The sequence below is a fragment of the Muscardinus avellanarius genome (assembly GCF_963383645.1).
Source record: "Muscardinus avellanarius genome assembly, chromosome: 6".
Lineage (NCBI taxonomy): Eukaryota > Metazoa > Chordata > Mammalia > Rodentia > Gliridae > Muscardinus > Muscardinus avellanarius.
The window spans coordinates 63688212-63709572 of NC_137791.1; the positions used below are offsets into that span (position 1 = coordinate 63688212).

The following is a 21361-nucleotide window of genomic DNA, read 5'->3' on the forward strand; positions in this document are numbered from 1 at the left end:
AAGCACTCCACCATTAAGCTACATACCCAGTGGTAAAATACTTTATTAATAGAGACTCATTTTTTTCTTTTTAAATTCTCAATTACAGTATCCTCACCCCATACTACCTTTATTTCACTCACTCTTTCTCTCTCTCTCTGTGTGTGCCTGAGCCCAGGGGTGTTCTATCACTGAGTTATATCCCTAGGATGTGTTAACTTTTTTGAGACAGGGCTTTCGTAAGTTGCCGAAGCTAAACTAGAATATGCAATTCTTTTGTCTTTCTCCCAAGTGCTGGGATTACAGGTGTGTGCCACCGCACCCAGCTTACTTTTCCTTTCCTTCATGATTCTTTTCCTATCAAAGCACTCAGAATCAGCAAAAATAGTTTAACCACTTTACTCTTATCCCCTCTGAATATTTTTCTAACATCAACTTATGAATTATCCTGTATTATTAGAGCTGGACCATGTCTGGAGACAGATATGGGATGTTTGGCCAGTGAGCTCAGGTGAGGCATAAAGTGCTGTATCTAAGTAAAGTAGCAGAGTTGTTATGGATAATAACTCCAGTAAGTTGTATGACACTGTAATAAATGTCGCCATATGCTTTGTAGAGGTAGTTCAATAACTGCAATTACATAGGTTTTTTAACACTACATGTGTGTATAGAAATAACTGATCATTATAGAATAAAATCAGCACATATATTATTTATGCATATCCATCCACATATATAATATACCTACACTTGTGTGTAAGAGAGAAAGAGACTGACTAGAGATTGAACCCAGGAGTATCATGCCTCAAAGCTAGACCCCAGTCCCTTTTCATTTTTTGTTTTCAAAAAGGGTCTCACTAGGTTGCTCAAAGCCTCACTAAATTGCTGAGGCTAGTCTTGAACCTGCAATCCTCCTGTTTCAGCCCAAGTACTGAAATTACAGGTGTGTACCACTATGCATGGCTGTAAATGTGTTTCTAAACAGAATTTTAGTATTCTTTTGTAATAACATATCAGTGGACTTTTAAGTGCAAAGCTATCTGGAAGTCATTTCATTTAAACTTACTGTTTTCCAGAAAAAAAAACCTAGAGAAGAATGAGTAGCAAGGTCCTATAATAAGTAAACTACAAAGAAGGAAGCAAAATCCAGAATATTCCAATCCCTAATCCAATGCCCTTTCCCATCCCACCAATCCCAGAAGCATGTCCCCACCATACCAATAACTTCTACACTGTGCATGGCTCTTGGCCCAATTCTGCCTTGAAGATAGGGAGATATAGCAAGAACAGTGCAAATTAAAGTGAGGATCTGGACCATCGGTGACAGGGAGGTCTATGTTCAACTCATCTCCCATCTAACAAATATATTTGCTTATAACATAAATTTAAAAATATGTTCCATACTCTTGGTGTGACCCAGGCCTAGTTGTCCAAAATTATTTTTTCCCCATGAGTAAACGTTTCCAGACATAGATAAGGCCATGCTGTGGGCTTCTCCTGCAGAAATCTGAACCAAGGGGACTCCTGCCAAGTCCTCCACAATCTGTGGTGTGGGGGTCGAGGGAAATGTTCTTCCAACTCCAAGCTGCCCATTTAAGTTCTGACCCCAGGCATAAAGTTCACCACCTTAACAAACACAGAAAAAGTACTTATTAGATTTCAAATGCAGCACACATTATCTTAGGCCATTATGTATTCTACACATACCATAAATCACTATCTCATATTCATATCACAAGCTCTCAGAAGGCATGTCTGACTCAGAAAAATGCAGAAGACTCTTCTCTTTAGTAGTTAACAGTTAACTTCCTTATCCCCTGCACCTCAAGGGGTACAATGAAGGTGTTTGAACATATTTTACTTTAAAAAAAAATCCATAGGTTGGGCCCATGAAAAACAGAAACATTCTACCTCTGAGAAAATAAAATCTACAATGAGGGTTTTCCCTACCTTCCTCCCTTTAATGTGCTGAAAGATCTCAAATTAAAAAACTAAAAAATTTACTTGAAGCTGGGTATGATGGTGCATGCTTGTAGTATAATTACTTTGGAGGTTAAGGTAAGAGGATTATTTATGCTCAGGAGTTTGAGACCTGCCTGGGCAACATAGGGAGACTCTGTGCTAACAAATATATGAAAAAAAAAAATGCCCAACAACTTTAGTAATCAGGGAAATGCAACTCAAAAGTATATTGACATTCTATCTAACTCCAGTTAGAAGAGCAATCATCAAGACCATAAACAATAATAAATGCTGGCCAGGGTATGGATAAATAGGAACTCTTATGCACTACTGCTGAGACTGTAAATTAATACAACTACTATAGGGATCATTGTGGAGGTTCTTCCAAAAACTAGGAATGGCCAGGCATGGTGGTACATGCCTGTAACCCCAATACTTGGAAGGCTGAGACAAGAGGATCACAGGTTCGAGGCCAGCCTCAGAAACATAGCAAGACTTTAAGCAAACTAGTGACCCTTGTTTCGAAAGAGAAAATAAAAAAGGGGTAGGGAGTATAGCTCAGAGGTAGAATGTCCCTGAATTCAATTCCCAATGCCACCAACAAAATAAAAATAAAATATATAAGACTAGGAATAGAACTACCACATGATCTAGCTATATCACTCCTCAGTATCTTTCCAAAAGAATTAAAGTCAGATTACTATAATGATACATGCATATCCATGTTTATAGCAGGAATAATAGCCATGTTATAGAACCAACCTAGGCATTTGTCAATTTTTTTTCTGGTGGTACTGGGGTTCCTGGAAACCCTTCTACCTCCGGGCTACATTCCCAGACCTATTTTATATTGTTATTTGGAAATAGGATCTCTTAAGCCAGCGCGGCTGGCTTCGAACCTGCACAATCCCCCCTGTTTCCGCCTCCCAAGCTCGGGGATTACAAGTGTGTCACCACACCTGGCATCTGCCAATATCTGAATGAAGAAAATGTGGTAAATGCACAATGAAATTTTATCTAGCCATAAAGAACACTATGTCATTTGCAGGAAAATGGATGGAACTAGAGAATATTATACTGAGATGAGCCATTCGTAAATCAAAGGTTGTATGTTTTTTATCATATGTGGAGGCTAGAGAGAAAATAGGAAACAAAAAGGACTTTAGATAAATGAGGACAGAGACCAGCAGAATAGTTGAAGAGGGTTGACAGAGAGCAATGGGGCTGGGGAAAAGACTGATGAAGGAAAACAGTACAAATAATGTTATGTCCATATATGAAAGTCCCAGTACCAATCTCAATCATATATACGGGGAAAGAGGAAGGTGGTGAGACATGGAAGGAAATATACCAAGTGATGTGTGCAGACATGTTTGTATAGCTTTGGACCTCACTATGATGTATAATTACAATGCAACAATAATAGTAATAAAAAACAAAACAAAAATCACTTGAAATCACTGTACAATATCTAAAAAGAGACAGTTTGTTCCTTCACTAACTGAATATATAGAGGTTTTGTTTTGTTTTAGGTGGTACTGAAATTGAATCCAAGGGCAATTCACCTCTGAGATACACCCCAAGTCCAATTTTATTTTTTATTTAAACAGGGTCTCCTTAGATTGCCAAGGCTGGTCTTACACCTGAGATCCTTCTGTCTCAAGCCTCCTACATACTGGAATTGCAGGCATGCACCACCAGATCTAGGCAAAGCATATTTTTCAAGCCAAGTATTTTATCTAATGGAACTGCCAATTTTCAATAGGGTCTGAAAAAAATAAATCAGAGAATCAATTTTTACTGAGCACCTGTTTGCAAGTTAATGTGTAGACCTTGGCATGGGGCAGTCTTGCCTTTAAACATTATTACTGATGTCTTCTAGCCACCAGGAATATGATGATCACGACCAGTTCCCTTTCTTACTTTTCCAGTTTATTTTTTCTATATTTTGATTTAATTTTTTGAGACAGGTCTTACTATGTTATCCAGGTATATTTCCTTCCATGTCTCACCACCTTCCTCTTTCCCCATACATATGATGAGATTGGTAGTGGTACTTTCAAGGCTGGCCTTGAAATGGTGATCCTCTTGACTCAGTCTTCTGAGTAGCTAGGGTAACGGTTATGTGCAAAAGTGTCCAACTGATTTACCACCAACAAACTCTAAATATCAGTCTTTCCTCGTGTGCATACATGCCAACTAAATCCTAGACTTGTAAAATGTGTGCGTGGTTACCTGAGATTGAACCCAGAGGCATTCTACCTTAAAACTGAACATAGTGAATACTCAATAGGAATTAGCTGTTCACAAATGGACAAGGTCAAATGACCAATATTTTCCAGCACAACTTAATACTCTCAAACCTCAACAGAGTCCTCAGTGCAGGCCAAATACTTGCTTATTTACTTCTTTTGAATCCTGACATTCATTTGGTTTATAAATATTTGCATATATATTTGTGTGTATATGTGTGGTACAAGGGGGTGGAACCCAGGGCCTTTTCTACCTCCAGGCTATACTCCCAGACCTATATTATACTTTATTTGGAAACAAGGTCTCACTAAGTTGCTGAGAGCCTCACCAAGTAGCTGAGGCTGGCTTCAAACCTGTGCAATCCTCCTGTCTCAGCCTCCCAAGGGCTGGGATTACAAGCATACAACACCATGCCTGGTTGCTTGCATATATTTTTTTAAATTTCCTTGATCCTGAATTCCTATCTTCCTGCTAATATTTCTTTCAAAGTCAAGTCCCTTAGAAATAATCCATATTACTTACTTTAATTTCATATTATTGCAGCATTTGAAAAGAAATACTAAGGATGGGAGAATCCTACAATTAAAAAATTGATGTTCAAACATAGCCCAGTCCTGCATCCTGGCCACAAAAGCAGAACCCAGGAATTCTGAGCTACTAACATGAAAGTTATAAGAGTGCTAGGGAAAAGAAAGAAGATTCTGGAAAGGGTGACCCACACTCGGACTACATTCCAGAAGGAGTAGTTTGGATTACTCGGAAAAATTTCAATGTTTCATATTAACACGGAACAAAATATAGGAATAGTTATGATAAAAACCTAAAGATTTAGCTGGGTGTAGTGGCACATGCTGTAATCCCAGTACTGTTTCCAAATAAAAATATAAAATATGTCTGGGAGTAGCCCAGAGGTAGAATGCCCCTGGGTTCCATTCCCAGTGCCCCCCCAAAAAAAATCCCTAAAGATTTTATTTTTTTCTTGCAGTACTAGGAATTGAACTCAGGGGTATTCTACCTCTGAGCTACACCACCAGCCCTATTTTATTTTTTTGCAGAAATGGGGATGGAACCCAGGAACATTCTACCTGAGCTACACCTCCACCTTATATTATATTCTTTATTTTGAAACAGGATCTCACTGAGTTGCAAAGGGCCTAAGTAGTAGCTGAGGCTGTCCTTGAACCATGATCCTCCTGTCTCAGCCTCCCAAATGCTGGGATTACAAGTGTGCACCACCACTCCCAACTTATTGCCACCACACTCAGCTTATTTATTTTAAAATAGGATCTCATTAAAAAGCAGGGCTTGATGGCGCACACTTGTACACTTATAATCCCAGTGCTTGGGAGGCTGAAACAGGAGGATCCCTCAGGTTCAAAGCCAGCCTCAGCTACTCAGTGAGGTTCTCAGCAACTTTGTGAGACCCTGTTTCCAAATAAAGTATAAAATAGGTCTGGGAGTATAGCCAGGAGGCAGAAAAGCCCCTGGTTCCACCTGCAGTACCAAAACAAAACAAAACAAAAATCTCATTAAATTGGGGAATTGCGGAGAGCCTCGCTAAATTGTGTGGCTAACCTCAATCCTGTGATCCTCCTGTCTCACCCTCCCAAGTACTGGGATCACAGGCATGCACCACCACAATTAACTAAAGCCAATTTACAAGAGTTCTGTTCTTTTGTACCCTTTAAGAATATTAATCTGAAACATAAAATATATGCCCTGGTACAAAATTGGGTACATACATTAGACTGGCTCTACATATAACATATTAACTACTTTTAAAAAACAGTATTCTATAAAAGTACCTTTTGACAGTGCAAGAGAATGATGATCTCCACATGTGATTTGAATTATACTTTTTTCTTGTAAAATGCTTTGAAACCTGATTAAAGAAATATATTTTATGTTAATCATTATAATGAAAGTCACAACAAGGATGTGAGAACTATTTGTGTTGGAAAGGGACAGGGGTGGGGTAGGGTACTGGGATCGAACCCAGGAGAATTCTACCTGAAATATATCAGCAACTCTTTTCATTTATTTTGAAACAGGATCTTGCTAAGTTGCCTAAACTGGACTCGAACTTGAAATCCTACTTGTCTCAGTCTTCCAAGCATTGGAGTTATAGGAGTATGCCACTGTGCCTAACTGGATATTAGAACTGTTCATATATATAAAATTAGAAATAAAGCTCAAATTGCCAGGTATGGTGGCACATACCTATAATTCTAGTACTTGGGAGGTTGAGACAGGAGGAGTACAGATTTGAAGACAGTCTCAATAATTCATAGAGAGGCTCTGGCAGCTTAGTGAAACTGTTTCAAAAAATAAAATGGGCTGGAGGTGTAGGTCGGAGGTAGAATACCACTGGGTTCAATCCTTAGTATTCGTTCGTTCTTTCCTTCCTTCCTTGCTCTCTCTGTCTTCACACACGGACACTTTTTTTTTTTTTTTTGGTTGGGTCTGGGGATTGAGCCCAGGGGCATTCGACCTCTGAGCTACACCCCCTGCCTTATTTTTTATTCTGTATTTTGAAACAGGGTCTCACTAAGTTGCAGAGGGCCTCCTAAGTAGCTGAGGCTGTCTGAGAACAGCGATCCTCTGGTCTCAGCCTCCCAAATGCTGTGATTACAAGCATGTGCCATCACACTGGGTTTCACACACACCTCTTTAAATTTACTGCTTCACATTTAATATCTCTAAAACTATAAAAATACATTTTAGCCGGGCGTGGTGGCGCATGCTTGTAATCCCAGCATTCGAGAGGCTGAGACCAGAGGATCACAGTTCGAGGACAGCCTCAGCTACTTAGTGAGGCCCTCTGCAACTCAGTGAGACCTGGTTTCAAAATAAAGAATAAAAAATAGAGCAGGGGGTATAGCTGGAGGTCAAATGCCCCTGGGTTCCACCCCCAGACCCGCAAAACAAAATAAAACAAAAAAACATTTTAGTTAGCTTTTAAGAAGAAAATAATGAGCATTATAAAACTGTAACAGGATGATTCTAAAATATTCTTATCAAACTTTATGATGCAGGAATAAATGCAAATTGAAAACAAGTTCGAGTTCATATGATTTACTAGGAAAGAGTCTCACAAATCATTCTATGATAATGCATAATTTTTTAATAACATAGGATTACTGAAAGGACCATATATGTTAATAATGTGAATGTTCAATATGGGGCTATTCAGACTAATCAAGATTTTATTCCAATGCTAAAACCATCTGATAGCAGCTGTAGCAGACATACTGGTTTGTAGTATCCACACAGAAGTCACTTACCAGTTCAGAATTTATCATTTAAGACACTACTATATAAAGTGGGGAACAAGAATCATACAAGGTGTTATTTTTCTATAAAATAATTATTGCCCTTTGGGTAAAATCAAAATCATTTAATGAAAGAAAAAAGTTACCCACCTTGCATGTTCAATGCTGTAGTTGTATTCAAACAGTTTTCCATCAGAGGAGAGAATTAGCATGTGCTCTGCTCCTTGGTCCATGGAATGGATCTTCATTTTTTTCCCCAACTTAATGTACTCTGTAGAGCAGATCCAAACAGGAACTATTATCATTCTGATTATTACCTATTATCATTTTTTTTTTGCGGGTCTGAGGATGGAACCCAGGGGCATTCGACCTCTGAACTACCTCCCCTGCCCTATTTTTTATTCTTTATTTTGAAACCAGGTTTCACTGAGTTGTAGAGGTCCTCACTAAGTAGCTGAGGCTGTCTGTGAACTGTGATTCTCTGGTCTCAGCCTCCCGAATGCTGGGATTACAAGCGTGCGCCACCACGCCTGGCATTTACCTATTATTGATTATAACATACTTTAAAATATCTAGAAAAAGTTGAACCAGACAATTTTTTTTTTTCTTGTTGGTACTAGGAATTAAACCCAGGGTCATTCTACCTCTGAGTACAACCACAGCCCTATTTTTTTTTTTTAAATTTTGAAAAGGGTCTTGCTAGGTTGGTAAGAGTCTCACCACTGCAGTACTTGTACTCAAACCCATGACCGTCCTGTCTCAGCCTCAAAAGTACTAGGGTTACAAATGTGTGCCACCACTCCCTGCATAGACAAGCTTTCATTTTTTTCAAGAAAACCCAAGTATGTAAAACAAACAGGAAAGACAATTGTCTTGCCAATGGACCTTTTCTTTTCAGTACTGGGGATGGAACCCAGGGGCCTCTACCTCCGAGCCACACCCCCAGCCCTATTTTTTTATTCCTTATTTTGAAACAGGGTCTCATTGAGATGCACAGGGCCTCACTGAGTAGCTGAGGCTGACCTTGAACCTAGATCCTCCTGTCTCAGCCTCCCAAATTGCTGGGATTATAAGTGTGTACCACCATGCCCAGCTGTGAATGAACCTTTTTAAATTTGGAAAAAATCACTTTTTGCTTTAAATAAAATAGATCTTTCAAACAGCCATGAATATCTGTCTTTAAATCTTTGTTTAATAAGTTGAGACAGAGAAACTGAATTTGAAGTAAAACCTGAAAGAGTCCATATGAAAATATAACTTAATTTTAGAACAGTGTAATTCAAGAATAAATATATTGTATGTTCTGAGACATACTCTATAAAAAAAAAATAACACCAACATTAAGCACCTTAATTGCGCTCCAAATAGAAAAATTGTGGTTGGAGCACTTTCTAAATATTAGCAATTTTAAGTTGCTCATTAGTTACTTTTGTGTGTGTGTGGTACTGGGAGTAGAACCCAGAGGCTTTTCTACCTCTGGGCTATACTCCCAGTCCTATTTTTATACTTTTGTTTGGAAACAGGGTCTCACTAAATTGCTGAGGCTGGCTTCAATCTGTGCGATCCTCCAGTCTCAGCCTCTCAAGCAAGTGTGCAGTTTACTATTTTAAATCATTTAATTTATTCACATAAATAATTAAAAGAGGAATGTTTGGGGACTCTTTCACTCTTCAGTTCGAATGAAATAGAATCTACACGTGTGCCATTTTACAAACATTACAGAACAATAACATTTTGACAAGAAATGACTCAACAGATTAACTTCTCAAAAAGTTCATCAGCATTTCAAATTAGTTGAAAAGAGAAGTACTCAAGAAATGGTAATAGGGCTTCCAGTTAGCCATTTGGAAAAACAAATAAATTCAAACCACTCCCCACACTCCTTAAATCAAAATCTACCAAAAATATGTTTTAAATATAAAACTTTAGCTCCAGGCGTGGTGGTGCACGCTTGTAATCCCCAATCCCGGTGCTTGGGAGGCGGAGACAGGAGGATCACACAGGTTTGAGGGCTCGCTGGCTTAAGAGACCCTGTTTCCAAATAAAAAATAGGTGTCTGGGAGTGTAGCCCGGAGGTAGAAGGGTTTCCAGGAACCCCAGTACCACCAAAAAGAAAATTATATATATATATAAAACTTTAAAATTACTACAAAGATGAGTACATTAAAAAAAATCTTGGAGTGCACTCAGCTTTCTAAAGACACAAAATCTGTTAAATCCACTTAAAAGAAAAAACTTGGTAAGTGTAAAAAAAAAAGTTTACCTATACACAGCAAGAAATAAGATCAACGAAAGAAAAAGTGAGAAAAATTACAACATACACGATGGGCAAAAGGTTATCCTTATTAGCTATCCAAATACGTACGATTAACTTTTCATAAGGAAAAGGTAACTCAAAATTTTAAAAGCCAGGCAGGTCACCAAAGAATTGATGGACCGAAAACTGAAAAGATGCTATATTTCATTCATGTTAAATGCAAAACGAAGAACACAACAGTAAAATACCATTTTTTTCACCCAACAGACTGACAGGGGGGAAAAACTTGAGAGTGTAGGCTTTTGTTCCCCCACCCCTCATCTGCCAATAAATCAGAATGCCGCACCTAACATTTATGGGGATTAGAACCTGGGAGAAATGCAAAAGAAGGCAAATGTGGAGTATTACCACGGAGAAGGGTAACTTGTGGTCTCTAAAAGCTCACAAAGTAGGAGCGGCTATGTTCTTAAGAGTAAAGCGGAGAGGGGAAAGCAAATATAAAGGAGGGCTTCGACTGGAAGCGTAGCGCACGCCTGTAATCCCAGTACTTCGGGGGCAGAGACCGGAGGAATTCAGATTGGAGACCAGCCTCGGCAATTTGGCGAGGCTCTCAGCATCCTAGCGAGACCCTGTTCCAGTAAATAAATAAATAAATAATAAATAAATAAATACTGGGCTGGGGGTGTAGCTTAAAGGCAGAATGCCCCTGAATTCATTTCTCTGAGAGCACCATTAAAAACAAAGAGAAACCAAGGATGCCCAGGGCGTCGCTGCCCGCACGCGCCGAAAGGGTCCGGGGTCCGTCTAGTGCACGCCAACATCCCTGGAACCCCGCCGCGCCGGCGAGGGCGGATGGACGCGGCCCGGACGGCGCGGCCTCGACGGGCAGGGGCGGGGGCGCAGGGCCGGAGCAAGGGCTGTGGGGGGCGCAGGGGCAGGAGGAGAGAGGGTAAGACGGGGGGGGGGCAGGGGCCGGGAAAGCGGGGCAGGGGCTGGAGCAGGGGCGAGGGGTGAAGGAAGGCCGGCGCGCCCCCCGCCCCCCCACTCACTGGGCTTCCTGGCGCCCGGGCCGGCCGGCAGCCGGTGCACCTCGACGCCCGCGCCGCCGCGCTCCAGCACGGCCAGGCGGCCCAGCGAGCAGCAGATCTGGCGCGTGGCCTGCGGCCGGCCGAGCAGCGCGCGGCCGAGCCCCGCGGCGCCGGGAAAGAGCCAGAGCTGCGCGCCCCGCGGCTCCGCGCCCCGCGAAGGGGCGCGCCGGGGCTGCACGACGGCGGCCGGCCGGGGAGCGGGGCGCGGGGCACCGCGCGGCCGGCGGGGCGGCCTGCGCTCCATCGCCGCCGTGCGGGTTCTGCGGTGGCGTCGGAGACCCGAGGGCCGCCGGAGGAGCGAGGGCGGGCGAGGGCCGCGCGACGACGAGCGGGGCGTCGAGGGACCGCGCGCCCGCCCCGCCCCGGCTCCGCCCACACGCGCCCGGCTCCGCGTTGGCCCCGCCCACAGCCCGCCCGGCTCCGCGTTGGCCCCGCCCGCGCCCCGCCCGATACCGCCCACGCCCCGCCTCGACTCGGCCGCCGCCACGCCTTGGCCCCGCCCCCACGTGCGGCTGGGGGCGGGGCGAGCCCGGGGAAGCGAAACTGCGAGCCCGCGGCTCTGTGGAGAAAAGGAACTAACCCCGACGGGAAGGCAACCGACCGCGTGGCCGCGTCGGGGCGGCGTGGCTGTCGAGGAAAAGATGTTCCACTAGGTGGCGCCCTGACGCCGCCGCCGAGGAGGATTTCTAGGGAATGCTGTAGAGTGAAAACTGAAGCCGAAGTGTGTTAAGAGCTCTGCCCCTGCGGGAGCCTCGGACGCGCCCCTCCGCACCCTCGGGGTCCGCGCTAGGTTAGCGAGACCCAGGCCCGGGGCTAGCCCGCCCAAACTTAGCGAGACCCTTAGCAATTCAGTGAGATGCTGTACTTAAACATATCGAAGTCAATCACAAAGCCAAGCAAGGAAGGGAGGGACGGGGAGGGAATGGGGTGGTATTTGGGTAGGGGTTAAATCAGCGATGAGTACATGTTTATACACACAAGTTTTTTACCCCAATAAGTTGTATGAATATAATGCACCAATAAAAAAATTAAAAAAAATAAATTAATTAAAAAAATAAAAAAAAATAAAAAATAAAAACCCAAAAGGGTTTAGTGTAGCTTGGAGGAAGACGGCTCCTTGATTCAGTCCTCAGTTTGGCACAAACACACCACGCTAGTGTGTGTGTGTGTGTGTGTGTGTGTGTGTCTGTCTGTCTGTCTGTCTGTCTGTCTAGATGTAGTTTGCAGTTTCTAGGGTTTCATACATATGGAATCCTAGTGGTCTTTTGTGTCTGGTCTTTTTTGCTTAGCATAAGGCTTTGAAATTCATCCTGTTATGTTCCTTAAATGTGTTAATCTTTTTTTTTTTTGGAATTTGGGATTGAACCCAGGGGAACATTTTATCTCTGAGCTACACCCCCCCCCCAGCCCCTTAAGTGTGTGTGTGTGTGTGTGTGTGTGTGTGTGTGTGTGTTTGCAGTATTGAGGATTGAATCTAGGGCCTCAACAGTGCTAGACAACCACTGTATCGCTGAACTACACCCCTAAACTTTTAATTAAACAAGAGCTTGTTAAATTGCTGGAGTCGCTAAATTGCTGAGGATGGCCTGCAACCTGCTATCCTGCGGTTTTAGCCTCCCAGGTCCTGGGATTACTCAGGGAGCCACCGTGCAATACTCAGTGAGATGCATCTCACTGAATATGGCACGGTGTGTGGATATATTTATTAAAAACCACCAAATGTTAACAAATTGCCACACCATTTTGCATTCCCTCTAGTCACTACTTTTTTGCCAACAATTGGTACTGTCCCCTGTTTGTTTGTTTTTAACCCCCTGTATGTTCTACCTGCCAGCTACATCTTCAGCATTTTATTTTCTAAACAAGGTCTCTAAATTGCCAACGCTGACCTCAAACCACCTGCAATCCTCCTATGTCACCCTCCTAAGTACTGGGATTACAGCATAGGCCACCATGCCCCGTTAGTGTTAGTGTTAGCCTTTTTAATTTTAGCAATTGTAGTGATATTTCATTTTGATTTTAATTTGCATTTCCCTGATGACTACTGTCCAGCATCTTTTCTTGCTGTTGGCCCTCTCTTCTTTGGTGAAGTGTCTGTTTACATATTTTGCCTGGGAGCCAGACATGGCACAGGCTTGTAAACTTGGGAGGCTGAGATTGAAGGTCCTCTGCTAACCTCAGCTACTTAGTGAGCCCCTCTTTAGTAAGAACTCCTTTCAAAATAAAGAATAAAAATAAGGCTGGGGTTGTAGCTCAGAGGCAGAATGCCCATGGGTTCAATCCCCAGTGACACACACACACACACACACACACACACACACACACACACACACATCTTCTGCCTCTTTATTAATTCAGTGATTTGACTTAATTATCTAAGGGTTCTTACTATATTGTATTAGAGTTCTTATTATGTTTTATAGATATATTTTGAAAATTTCTTTACCAGTCTGCAGCTTGCCTTTTCATCTTATTAAAGTTATCTTTTGAAGAGCTGGGCGTGGTGGCGCATGCTTGTAATCCCAGCACTTGGGTGGCTGAGACAGGAGGATTGCACAGGGTCCAAGCCAGCTTCAGCTACTAGTGAGGCTCTCAGCAACTTAGTGAAACCCTGTTTCCAAATAAAATAGAAAATAGGTCTGGGAGTATAGCCTGAAGGTAGAAAGCCCCTGGGTTCCATCCCAGTACACACACACACACACACACACACACACACACACACACACACACACACAGTTATCTTTTGAAGAGCTAAAGTTCCAATTGTTTATACAATTAACACATTTTTGTGATTCATGTCTTTTCTTTTTGGTCCAACTTAAATCATTACTAAATGCAAGGTTACAAGATTCTCATTTATCTTCAAGAAGCTTTAGAGCTGGGTGAGGTGGTGCACACATGTAATCCCAGCACTGTGGAAGCAAGGCGGAGAAAGGAGCATCACAGGCCCAAAGCTAGCCTCAGCAACTTATCAAGGTGACCTTGTTTCAAAATAAAAAAATGAAGCCAGGCATGGTGGTGCACGTTTGTAATCCCAGCATTCGGGAGGCTGAGTCTGGAGAATCGATGTTCACGGACAGCCTCAGCTACTTAGTGAGGCCCTCTGCAACTCAGTGAGACCCTTTTTCAAAATAAAGAATAAAAAATTGGGAGCCAGGCGTGGTGGCGCACGCTTGTAATCCCCGCGCTTGGGAGGTAGAGACAGGAGGATTGCACAGGTTCGAAGCCAGCCACGATGGCTTAAGAGACTCTGTTTCCAAAAATAAAAAAGTATAAAATAGGTCTGGGAGTGTAGCCCGAAAGTAGAAGGGCTTCCAGGAACCCCAGTACCACCAAAAAACAAATTAAAAAAAAAATTCGGCAAGGGGTGTACCTCGGAGGTCAAATGCCTCTGGGTTCCATCCCAGACCCGCAAAAATAAAATAAAATAAAATAAAATAAAATAAAATAAAATAAAATAAAATAAAATATGACCCGGGCGTGGTGGCACATGCTTGTAATCCCAGCATTTGGGAGGCTGAGAAAGGAGGATCGAGTTTCACAGTTTCAGGGATAGCTCCAGCTACTTAGGGAGGTTCTTTGCAACTCAGTGAGACCCTGTTTCAAAATAAAGAAAAACTAGGAAGGCCAGGCATGGTGGCACACGCTTGTAATCCCTGCACTTGGGAGGCTGACAGGAGGATCACACAGGTTCGAAGCCAGCCTCTCAGCTACTTAGGCTCTCAGCAACTTCGTGAGACCCTGTTTACAAATAAAACATAAAATAGGTCTGGGAGTATAGCCCATTGGGTTCCACCCCCAGTACCACACACACAAAAAAAAAGAATAAATAGGGCTAAGGATACAGCTCGAAGGTAGAATGTCCCTTGGTTCCATCCCAGACCTATTTAGACCTATTTTATGCTTTTTTTTTTTTTTTTTTTTTTTTTTTTTGAAACAGGGTCTCTTAAGCCAGCTTGGCTGGCTTCAAACCTGTGCTATCCTCCTGCCTCTACCTCCCAAGCGCGGGGGATTACAAACATGTGCCACCATGCCTGGCTATGATTGGATTTAATTCAGGATTTTAAAATCTTTTCTAGCTGGGTATGATGGCTCATTCCTATAATCCCAGACTTGGGAGGCTGAGACAGAAGGATCACAGATTCAAGGCTAGCCCCAGCAATTTAGCAAAGCCCTCAGCAACTTAATGAGACGCTGTTTTAAAATAGAAAATAAATGGGAGTGTACTTCAAAGGTAGAATTCCCTGGGTTCAATCCCCAGTACCAAATCAATAAATACATACATACATATATTCTGTTCTGTATGATCTATGGATCTATATGTCTATCTTTACTCTAAAACTATATTGTTATGTATACTATAGAGTCAGCATCTCAAAACCAGTTCATACAAGCACTCTAACATTGTTCTTTTTCAGTGTTCTGACGATTCTAGCCTTTTGCATATCTATATATACTACAGGATCAGTTTGTTCATTTCTATAAAACAGACTATTGGGATTTTGATTCATATTGCACTAAATTATCAATTTGACTGAGTACAGTGGCTAGTTGTCCATGCTACTCGTGAGTCTGAGGAAGAAGGATCCCTTAAGCTCAGGAGTTTGAGGCCAATCTAGGCAATTTAGCAAGACCAACCTTAAAAAAAATTTACATATGAATTTGGGAAGAACTGCATTGTTGTTTCTGGTTTTTTTTTTTGGTTGTTGTTGTTGGTGTTTTTTGTTTTGTTTTGTTTTTTTGTTTTTTGCGGGTCTGGGGATGGAACCCAGAGGCATTTGACCTCTAAGCTACACCCCCTGCCCAACTTTTTATTATTTATTTTGAAACAGGGTCTCACAAAGTTGCGGAGGGCCTAAGTAGCTGAGGCTGTCTGCAGAACCATGATCCTCTGGTCTCAGCCTCCAGGAATGCTGGGATTACAAGCGTGTGCCACCACGCCCAGCTCTGTTTCTGTTGATGAACAAATCTCTTCAGTAATATAAAGCTTCTTTAATTTCTTTCAATATTTTTATAGTTTTCAGTATGTAGTCATACATATTTATTAAAATTGTCCTGAGGTATCTCCTATTTTTTGGTACTTCTTTATACTTTATTTTTGTGTGTGTGTGGTACTGGGGATGGATCCCAGGGGTATACTACCTCTGAGCTACACCCCCAGCCCTATGTTTTATTCTTTATTTTGAAATAGAGTCTCACTGAGTTGCAAAGGGCCTCACTAAGTAGCTGAGGCTGTCCTCCAACAGCAATACTCCTGTCTTAGCCTCCCTAAGTAGTGGGATTACAAGTGTGGGCCACCATGCTCAGCTATTTTTTTTATACTGTGTGTGTGTGTGTGTGTGTGTGTGTGTGTGTGTGTGTGTGTGTTTTACTGGGAATTGAAGCCAGGGTCTCTACCTCTGAGCTACACCACAGCCCTATTTTTTATTTTTTATTTGAAACAGGGTGTCACTAAGTTGAGGAAGGCCTCATTAAATAGCTGAGGTCGGCCACAAACCCGCGATCCTCCTATTTCAGCCTCCCAAGTACTGGGATTACAAGCATGGGCCACCATACCGGGCTCTTTTTTATACTTTCAATTTATGATGGTGTCATGTCTAAATACAATTAACTTTTATGTACCAACTTCGAATCCTGAGACCTTTCATATTAACAGTTTTAGCTTTTATAGATTACACATATAATAGTTTTAATCTTTTCTTTTCTTTTTTTTTTTTTTGTGGGTCTGGGGATGGAACCCAAAGGCATTTGACCTCCGAGCTACACCCCTGCCCTATTTCTTATTCTTTATTTTGAAACAGGGTCTCACTAAGTAGCTGAGGCTGTCTGCGAACCACGATCCTCCGGTCTCAGCCTCCAGAATGCTGGGATTACAAGCATGTGCCACCACACCCGGCTAGTTTTAATCTTTTCTTTATAATCTGTCTGCCTTTCATTTTCTTTGCCTATGTATACAGATGAGTATATCTGGAAAAATGTTGCATTAGAGACATCCCCACCTCCTTCAAAGTATTAGCAGAGAGGCTTTCAGTCTTTTGTCATTAAATATGAGGTGAGCTGTATGCAGGCTTTATCAGGTTTGCAGAGTTCTCTTCTGGTCCTTCGCTAAGAGTATCATGCATGAGTGGGTGTTGAATTTCTGCCTGGACTGAGGTAATTATATTATTTTTCATTTCTCTTAATATGGTGACACATAATTGATTTTAATGCATTTCTGGGCTAAACCCCACTTTCTCATAGGCATTATCCTTTCCATGTTATGTTTGATATGTTCAATATACTAAAATGGTTGGCTGGTCATAGTGGCACATGCTTGTAATCCTACTACTTGGGAGGCTGAGACAAGAGGATTGCAAGTTTGAGACCAGCTTCAGCAAGTTAGCAAGATTCTCAGCAACCTAGCGAGATCCTGTTTCAAATTAAAAAAATAAAAAAGCACTAAGGATAGAGCTCTAAGGTAAAATGCCTCTGGGTTTGACCCCCATTAAAATTATTTTTTTGTAAAGGATTTTTGTGTCTCTGTTCATGAAAGATATTTAATTTTTTTCCCTCTTATGTCTTTATTTGGTTTTGTTTTGTAGTACTGGAGATTGAACCCAGGGCCTTAACCATGCTAGGCAAACACTGATGTATAACTTCAGTCCTTTTTATTTTACTGGGACTGAGTCTCACTAAGTTGCCCAGGTTGGCCTTGAAGCTGTGATCCTACTCCGTCAGCTTCTGAATAGCTCAGATACAGATGTGCACCACTCTACCTGACATGTCTAATTTTGTTACGAGGGTACTGCTGGCATCAGAGAACAAACTGGGAAGTACTCCATCTTCCCCCAAATGTGTAAAGAATGGGGCCTATTTTTTCCTGAACTGTTTAGTACAACGGACCCATTTGCATCAGGAAAAGTAATGTGTGTGGTGAAAGACCTGAAGTCAGGTGTCTCCAGATCCCTAAGATTTTTTCCTTTAAAATTCAAATAGAATCAATCTGGGCTTTCCTTCCATTTACTAAAGTAGAAACCAAACAGGTCCAAAATAACTCTGAGGATTCACTGGGGGCTTAGAGTTGTCCTGGCCATCTCGCATTCCAGGGTCGTTGGCCAGTTCTCCCTCCGTTCTATGTCCTCAGGTGGTGTCTGCCCTCTTTTCACATCAGCACCCTGGTATGGACTTGGCTTTCCTTCTCCAGAGTAGCATTAACAAAATGCTTCTATGAATAATTGGGACAGCAGCATTTATTTATAGGAACAGCTTATACTTGGTTTTGTATGGTTAAAATAAGGAGATGGTCAAAGTATAATTTCACAAACCTAATGGCTTATTGCCATACAAAGATTTTTTCTTTTCTTTCTTTTTCTCCCTCTCTTTCTTTCTTTCTTTCTTTCTTTCTTTCTTTCTTTCTTCCTTTCTTCCTTTCTTCCTTTCTTCCTTTCTTTCATTGTGGTGCTGGTTGTGAAACCCAGGGGCATTCTACCGAGTTATGTGCCCAGCCCTATTTGTGTGTGTGTGTTTGTGGGTGTGGGTCTGGGGATGGAACCCAGGGGCATGTGACCTCTGAGCTACACCTCCAGCCCTATTTTTTTATTCTTTAGTTTGAGATAGGGTCTCACTGAGTTGTGGAGGATCTCACTAAGTAGCTGAGGCTGTCCGTGAACCGCGATCCTCCTGTCTCAGCCTCCCAAATGCTGAGATTACAAGCATGCACCATCATGCCTGGCCTAAAGATTTTTCTTTTTAACACTTAAGGAGAAAAATAATGGGGACAAATCTCACAGGGAATGTGTGAGTTCTAGTTTCATTCGAGTCCAATGATTAATGTCCATGGCTGCTCAATTCGGATGGAAGCAGGCATCTATGGAAAGTGAAGTCTGAACTGTCAAGAGCTTCTTTATAAGAGCCATTCTCAGGGGACCCTGGCTGTATTAACATAGTGGAGATGGGAGGTTTTGGGCCCTGCCACAGTGTGAGCTCTGGGTCTTTAGAGAAGTAGCCAACACGGTGTAGTCTGCCACAACCCAAGCTCTCAGGATGTCTGTCAAACTCTTGGGTGGTCTGGTAGTTGAAGTAGTAACTCATATTTGGGGTCTGGTAAAGTGTAATGTAACAGTCTCAAAGCAAAGGGGGTGACATCCCAAGTTGTTAGCATGGCAAAATATATGACATTCATACAACAAATTATGTGACTGTTTGGAATCATTTCGAAGTTACATAATATGTTTTAAATGTTAACATTAGGTAAAATTAGTCCAAGAAATTTGTTGGCCATTTCCCATGACAGTTATATCTTTCCATTAGCTTATAGTGAAGATAGATAGTAAAACATATTTCAATTTCTTTTTTTTTATTTTGTTTTTGCGCGTCTGGGGATGGAACCCAGGGGCATTCAACCTCCGAACTATACCCCCTACCCTATTTTTTCCTCTTTAGTTTGAAACCGGGTCTCACTGAGTTGCAGAGGGCCTCACTAAGTAGTAGCTGAGGCTGTCCGCGAATTGCGATTCTCTGGTCTCAGCCTCCCAAATGCTGGGATTATAAGCGGGAGCCAGCATGCCCGGCTCAATTTCATACTTACCCAATTATAAGTAGACAATAATTCCTGGTTAGACTCAGTGTTTAACCAAAATAATGCTATCTGCTTTTAGAATGGTTCTTGGGTCAGGTGTAGTAGCACACAGATATAATCCCAGGTTTGAGGCCAGCCTCGGCATTTGGGAGGCTGAGACTGGAGGATCACGGTGGTTCGAGGACAGCCTCTGCTAATACTTAGGGAGGCCTTGAGACCCTTTGCAACACAGCGAGGCTGTTTCAAAATAAAGAATAAGAGCCGGGCATGGTGGTGCATACTTGTAATCCCCACATTCTGGAGACTGAGACTGTAGGATCACGGTTTGCAGACAGCCTCAGCTACTTAGTGAGGCCCTCTGCAACTCAATGAGACCCGGTTTCAAAATAAAGAGTAAAAATTAGGGCAGGGGGTGTAGCTGGGAGGTAGAATACCCCTGGGTTCCATCCCCAGTACCACACACACACACACACACACACACACACACACACACACACACACAGAATGGTTCTTGGGACATAGTATTGAGTATAAATAATAATTTAATGAATTAATTAATCCTTTTAACATTTACAGGTTTCAAATAAATAATTAATCAGTTTGCTAAAATGAAAACTTGGGGTATTCTTCAATACACATTTATATGCCTCAAAAACGTGTTGAAATTAGTTTATATTTTTTCTTTTCTCAAACTGGAGTATTTCTTTCAGATTTGCGACAGTTTATTTAGAAGTACAATAATATTTTTAAAATATCAATATTCAGTTTAGTTTTAAATGATACTGTTCAGGAAATGATTCAGTAAAAGCAAACATTCTCATAGCATTCAAATACATCCTGTGTCATTCTAATAGCAAGGGTAGGGATACAGGAAATGTCCTTTTCCATAATTTAATTTCACTAAAAAATGTTATTTGTTTATTTTTATTATTATTATTATTTTTTTGCGGGTCTGGGTTTGTAACCCAGGGGCATTTGACCTCCAAGCTACACCCCCGACCCTATTTTTTCTTCTTTATTTTGAAACAGGGTCTCATTGAGTTGCAGAGGGCCTCACTAAGTAGCTGAGGCTGTCTGCGAACCACAATCCTCCGGTCTCAGCCCCCCAAATACTGGGATTACAAGTGTGCACCACCACGGCAGGCTTTAAAAATGTTATTCTTGATAATATTGAGAGACCTGAGCACCAGTGGCCTCCCTGAGACTGGGGGTGATTATTACAGTGGAACCCTCGGTGACGTGAAGCCTCTGTAGTTGTTGATGGCTACCTGAAGTGCTTCCTCCATGGCTTCCATTGTAGAATATTTAGGCAGGTCTAGAATATTATGACATGTCACTGGTCTTGGGTAGTCTTTTTCACTGAGAGTCTCAGGACAGCGAAATACTATTCCGAGATCATGTATGCCTCTTATATACAGCCTGTCACGTCCTGTAAGGAACACTACAAAGGGATAAAATTTGGTTAAGATGTTTCATAAAAAGAGCAAATCTTAAAACCAAAAGGAAGAAATTGAACTCATTGTACAGATAGCTGAAGCACTAGCCTGTAGCAAAAGTTTCTTATTAAGAGGGAGGGTTAAAAAAGGAGTTTGGAAGCCGGGCGTGGTGGCACACACTGTAATCCCAGCACTTGGGAGGCTGAGACAGGAGGATCACACAGGGTCCAAGCCAGCCTCAGCTACTTAGTGAGGCTATCAGCAGCTTAGTGAGACCCTGTTTCCAAATAAAGTTTAAAATAGGTCTGGGAGTATAGACTAGAGGTAGAAGATACCAGATTTCATTCCCAGTACCACAAAAAAAAAAAAAAAAGAAAGAGAAAGAAAGAAAGAAAGAAAGAAAGAAAGAAAGAAAGAAAGAAAGAAAACAAGCAAGCTTGGAGCCAGCGCAATGGCACATTCCTGTAATTACAGTGCTTGGGAGTCTGAGACAGGAGGATTGCAAGTTGGAGGTCAGCCTATGCAACTGTTTCCATAAATAAATAAATAAATAAATA

At 42.0% G+C, this 21361-nt stretch overlaps 2 protein-coding genes across 3 annotated transcripts in view; both read right to left on the bottom strand.

The window, feature by feature from the left end:
* The window catches only part of HERC5 (HECT and RLD domain containing E3 ubiquitin protein ligase 5), a gene marked incomplete at both ends in the record, with an annotated part of 60884 nt that extends 49829 nt beyond the window's left edge, over positions 1–11055 (bottom strand). For both annotated transcript variants that reach the window (XM_080697905.1, XM_080697904.1), the window contains 4 exons: positions 1384–1605; positions 6000–6076; positions 7617–7737; positions 10773–11055. In XM_080697905.1, coding sequence (XP_080554031.1) covers positions 1384–1605; positions 6000–6076; positions 7617–7737; positions 10773–11055 — 703 coding nt within the window. The remainder of the gene's footprint in view (positions 1–1383; positions 1606–5999; positions 6077–7616; positions 7738–10772) is intronic.
* A 9530-nt stretch (positions 11056–20585) lies between these two features.
* The window catches only part of LOC308264058 (putative E3 ubiquitin-protein ligase HERC6), a gene marked incomplete at both ends in the record, with an annotated part of 70537 nt that continues 69761 nt past the window's right edge, over positions 20586–21361 (bottom strand). The window contains one exon of the mRNA XM_080697201.1: positions 20586–20809. Coding sequence (XP_080553327.1) covers positions 20586–20809 — 224 coding nt within the window. The remainder of the gene's footprint in view (positions 20810–21361) is intronic.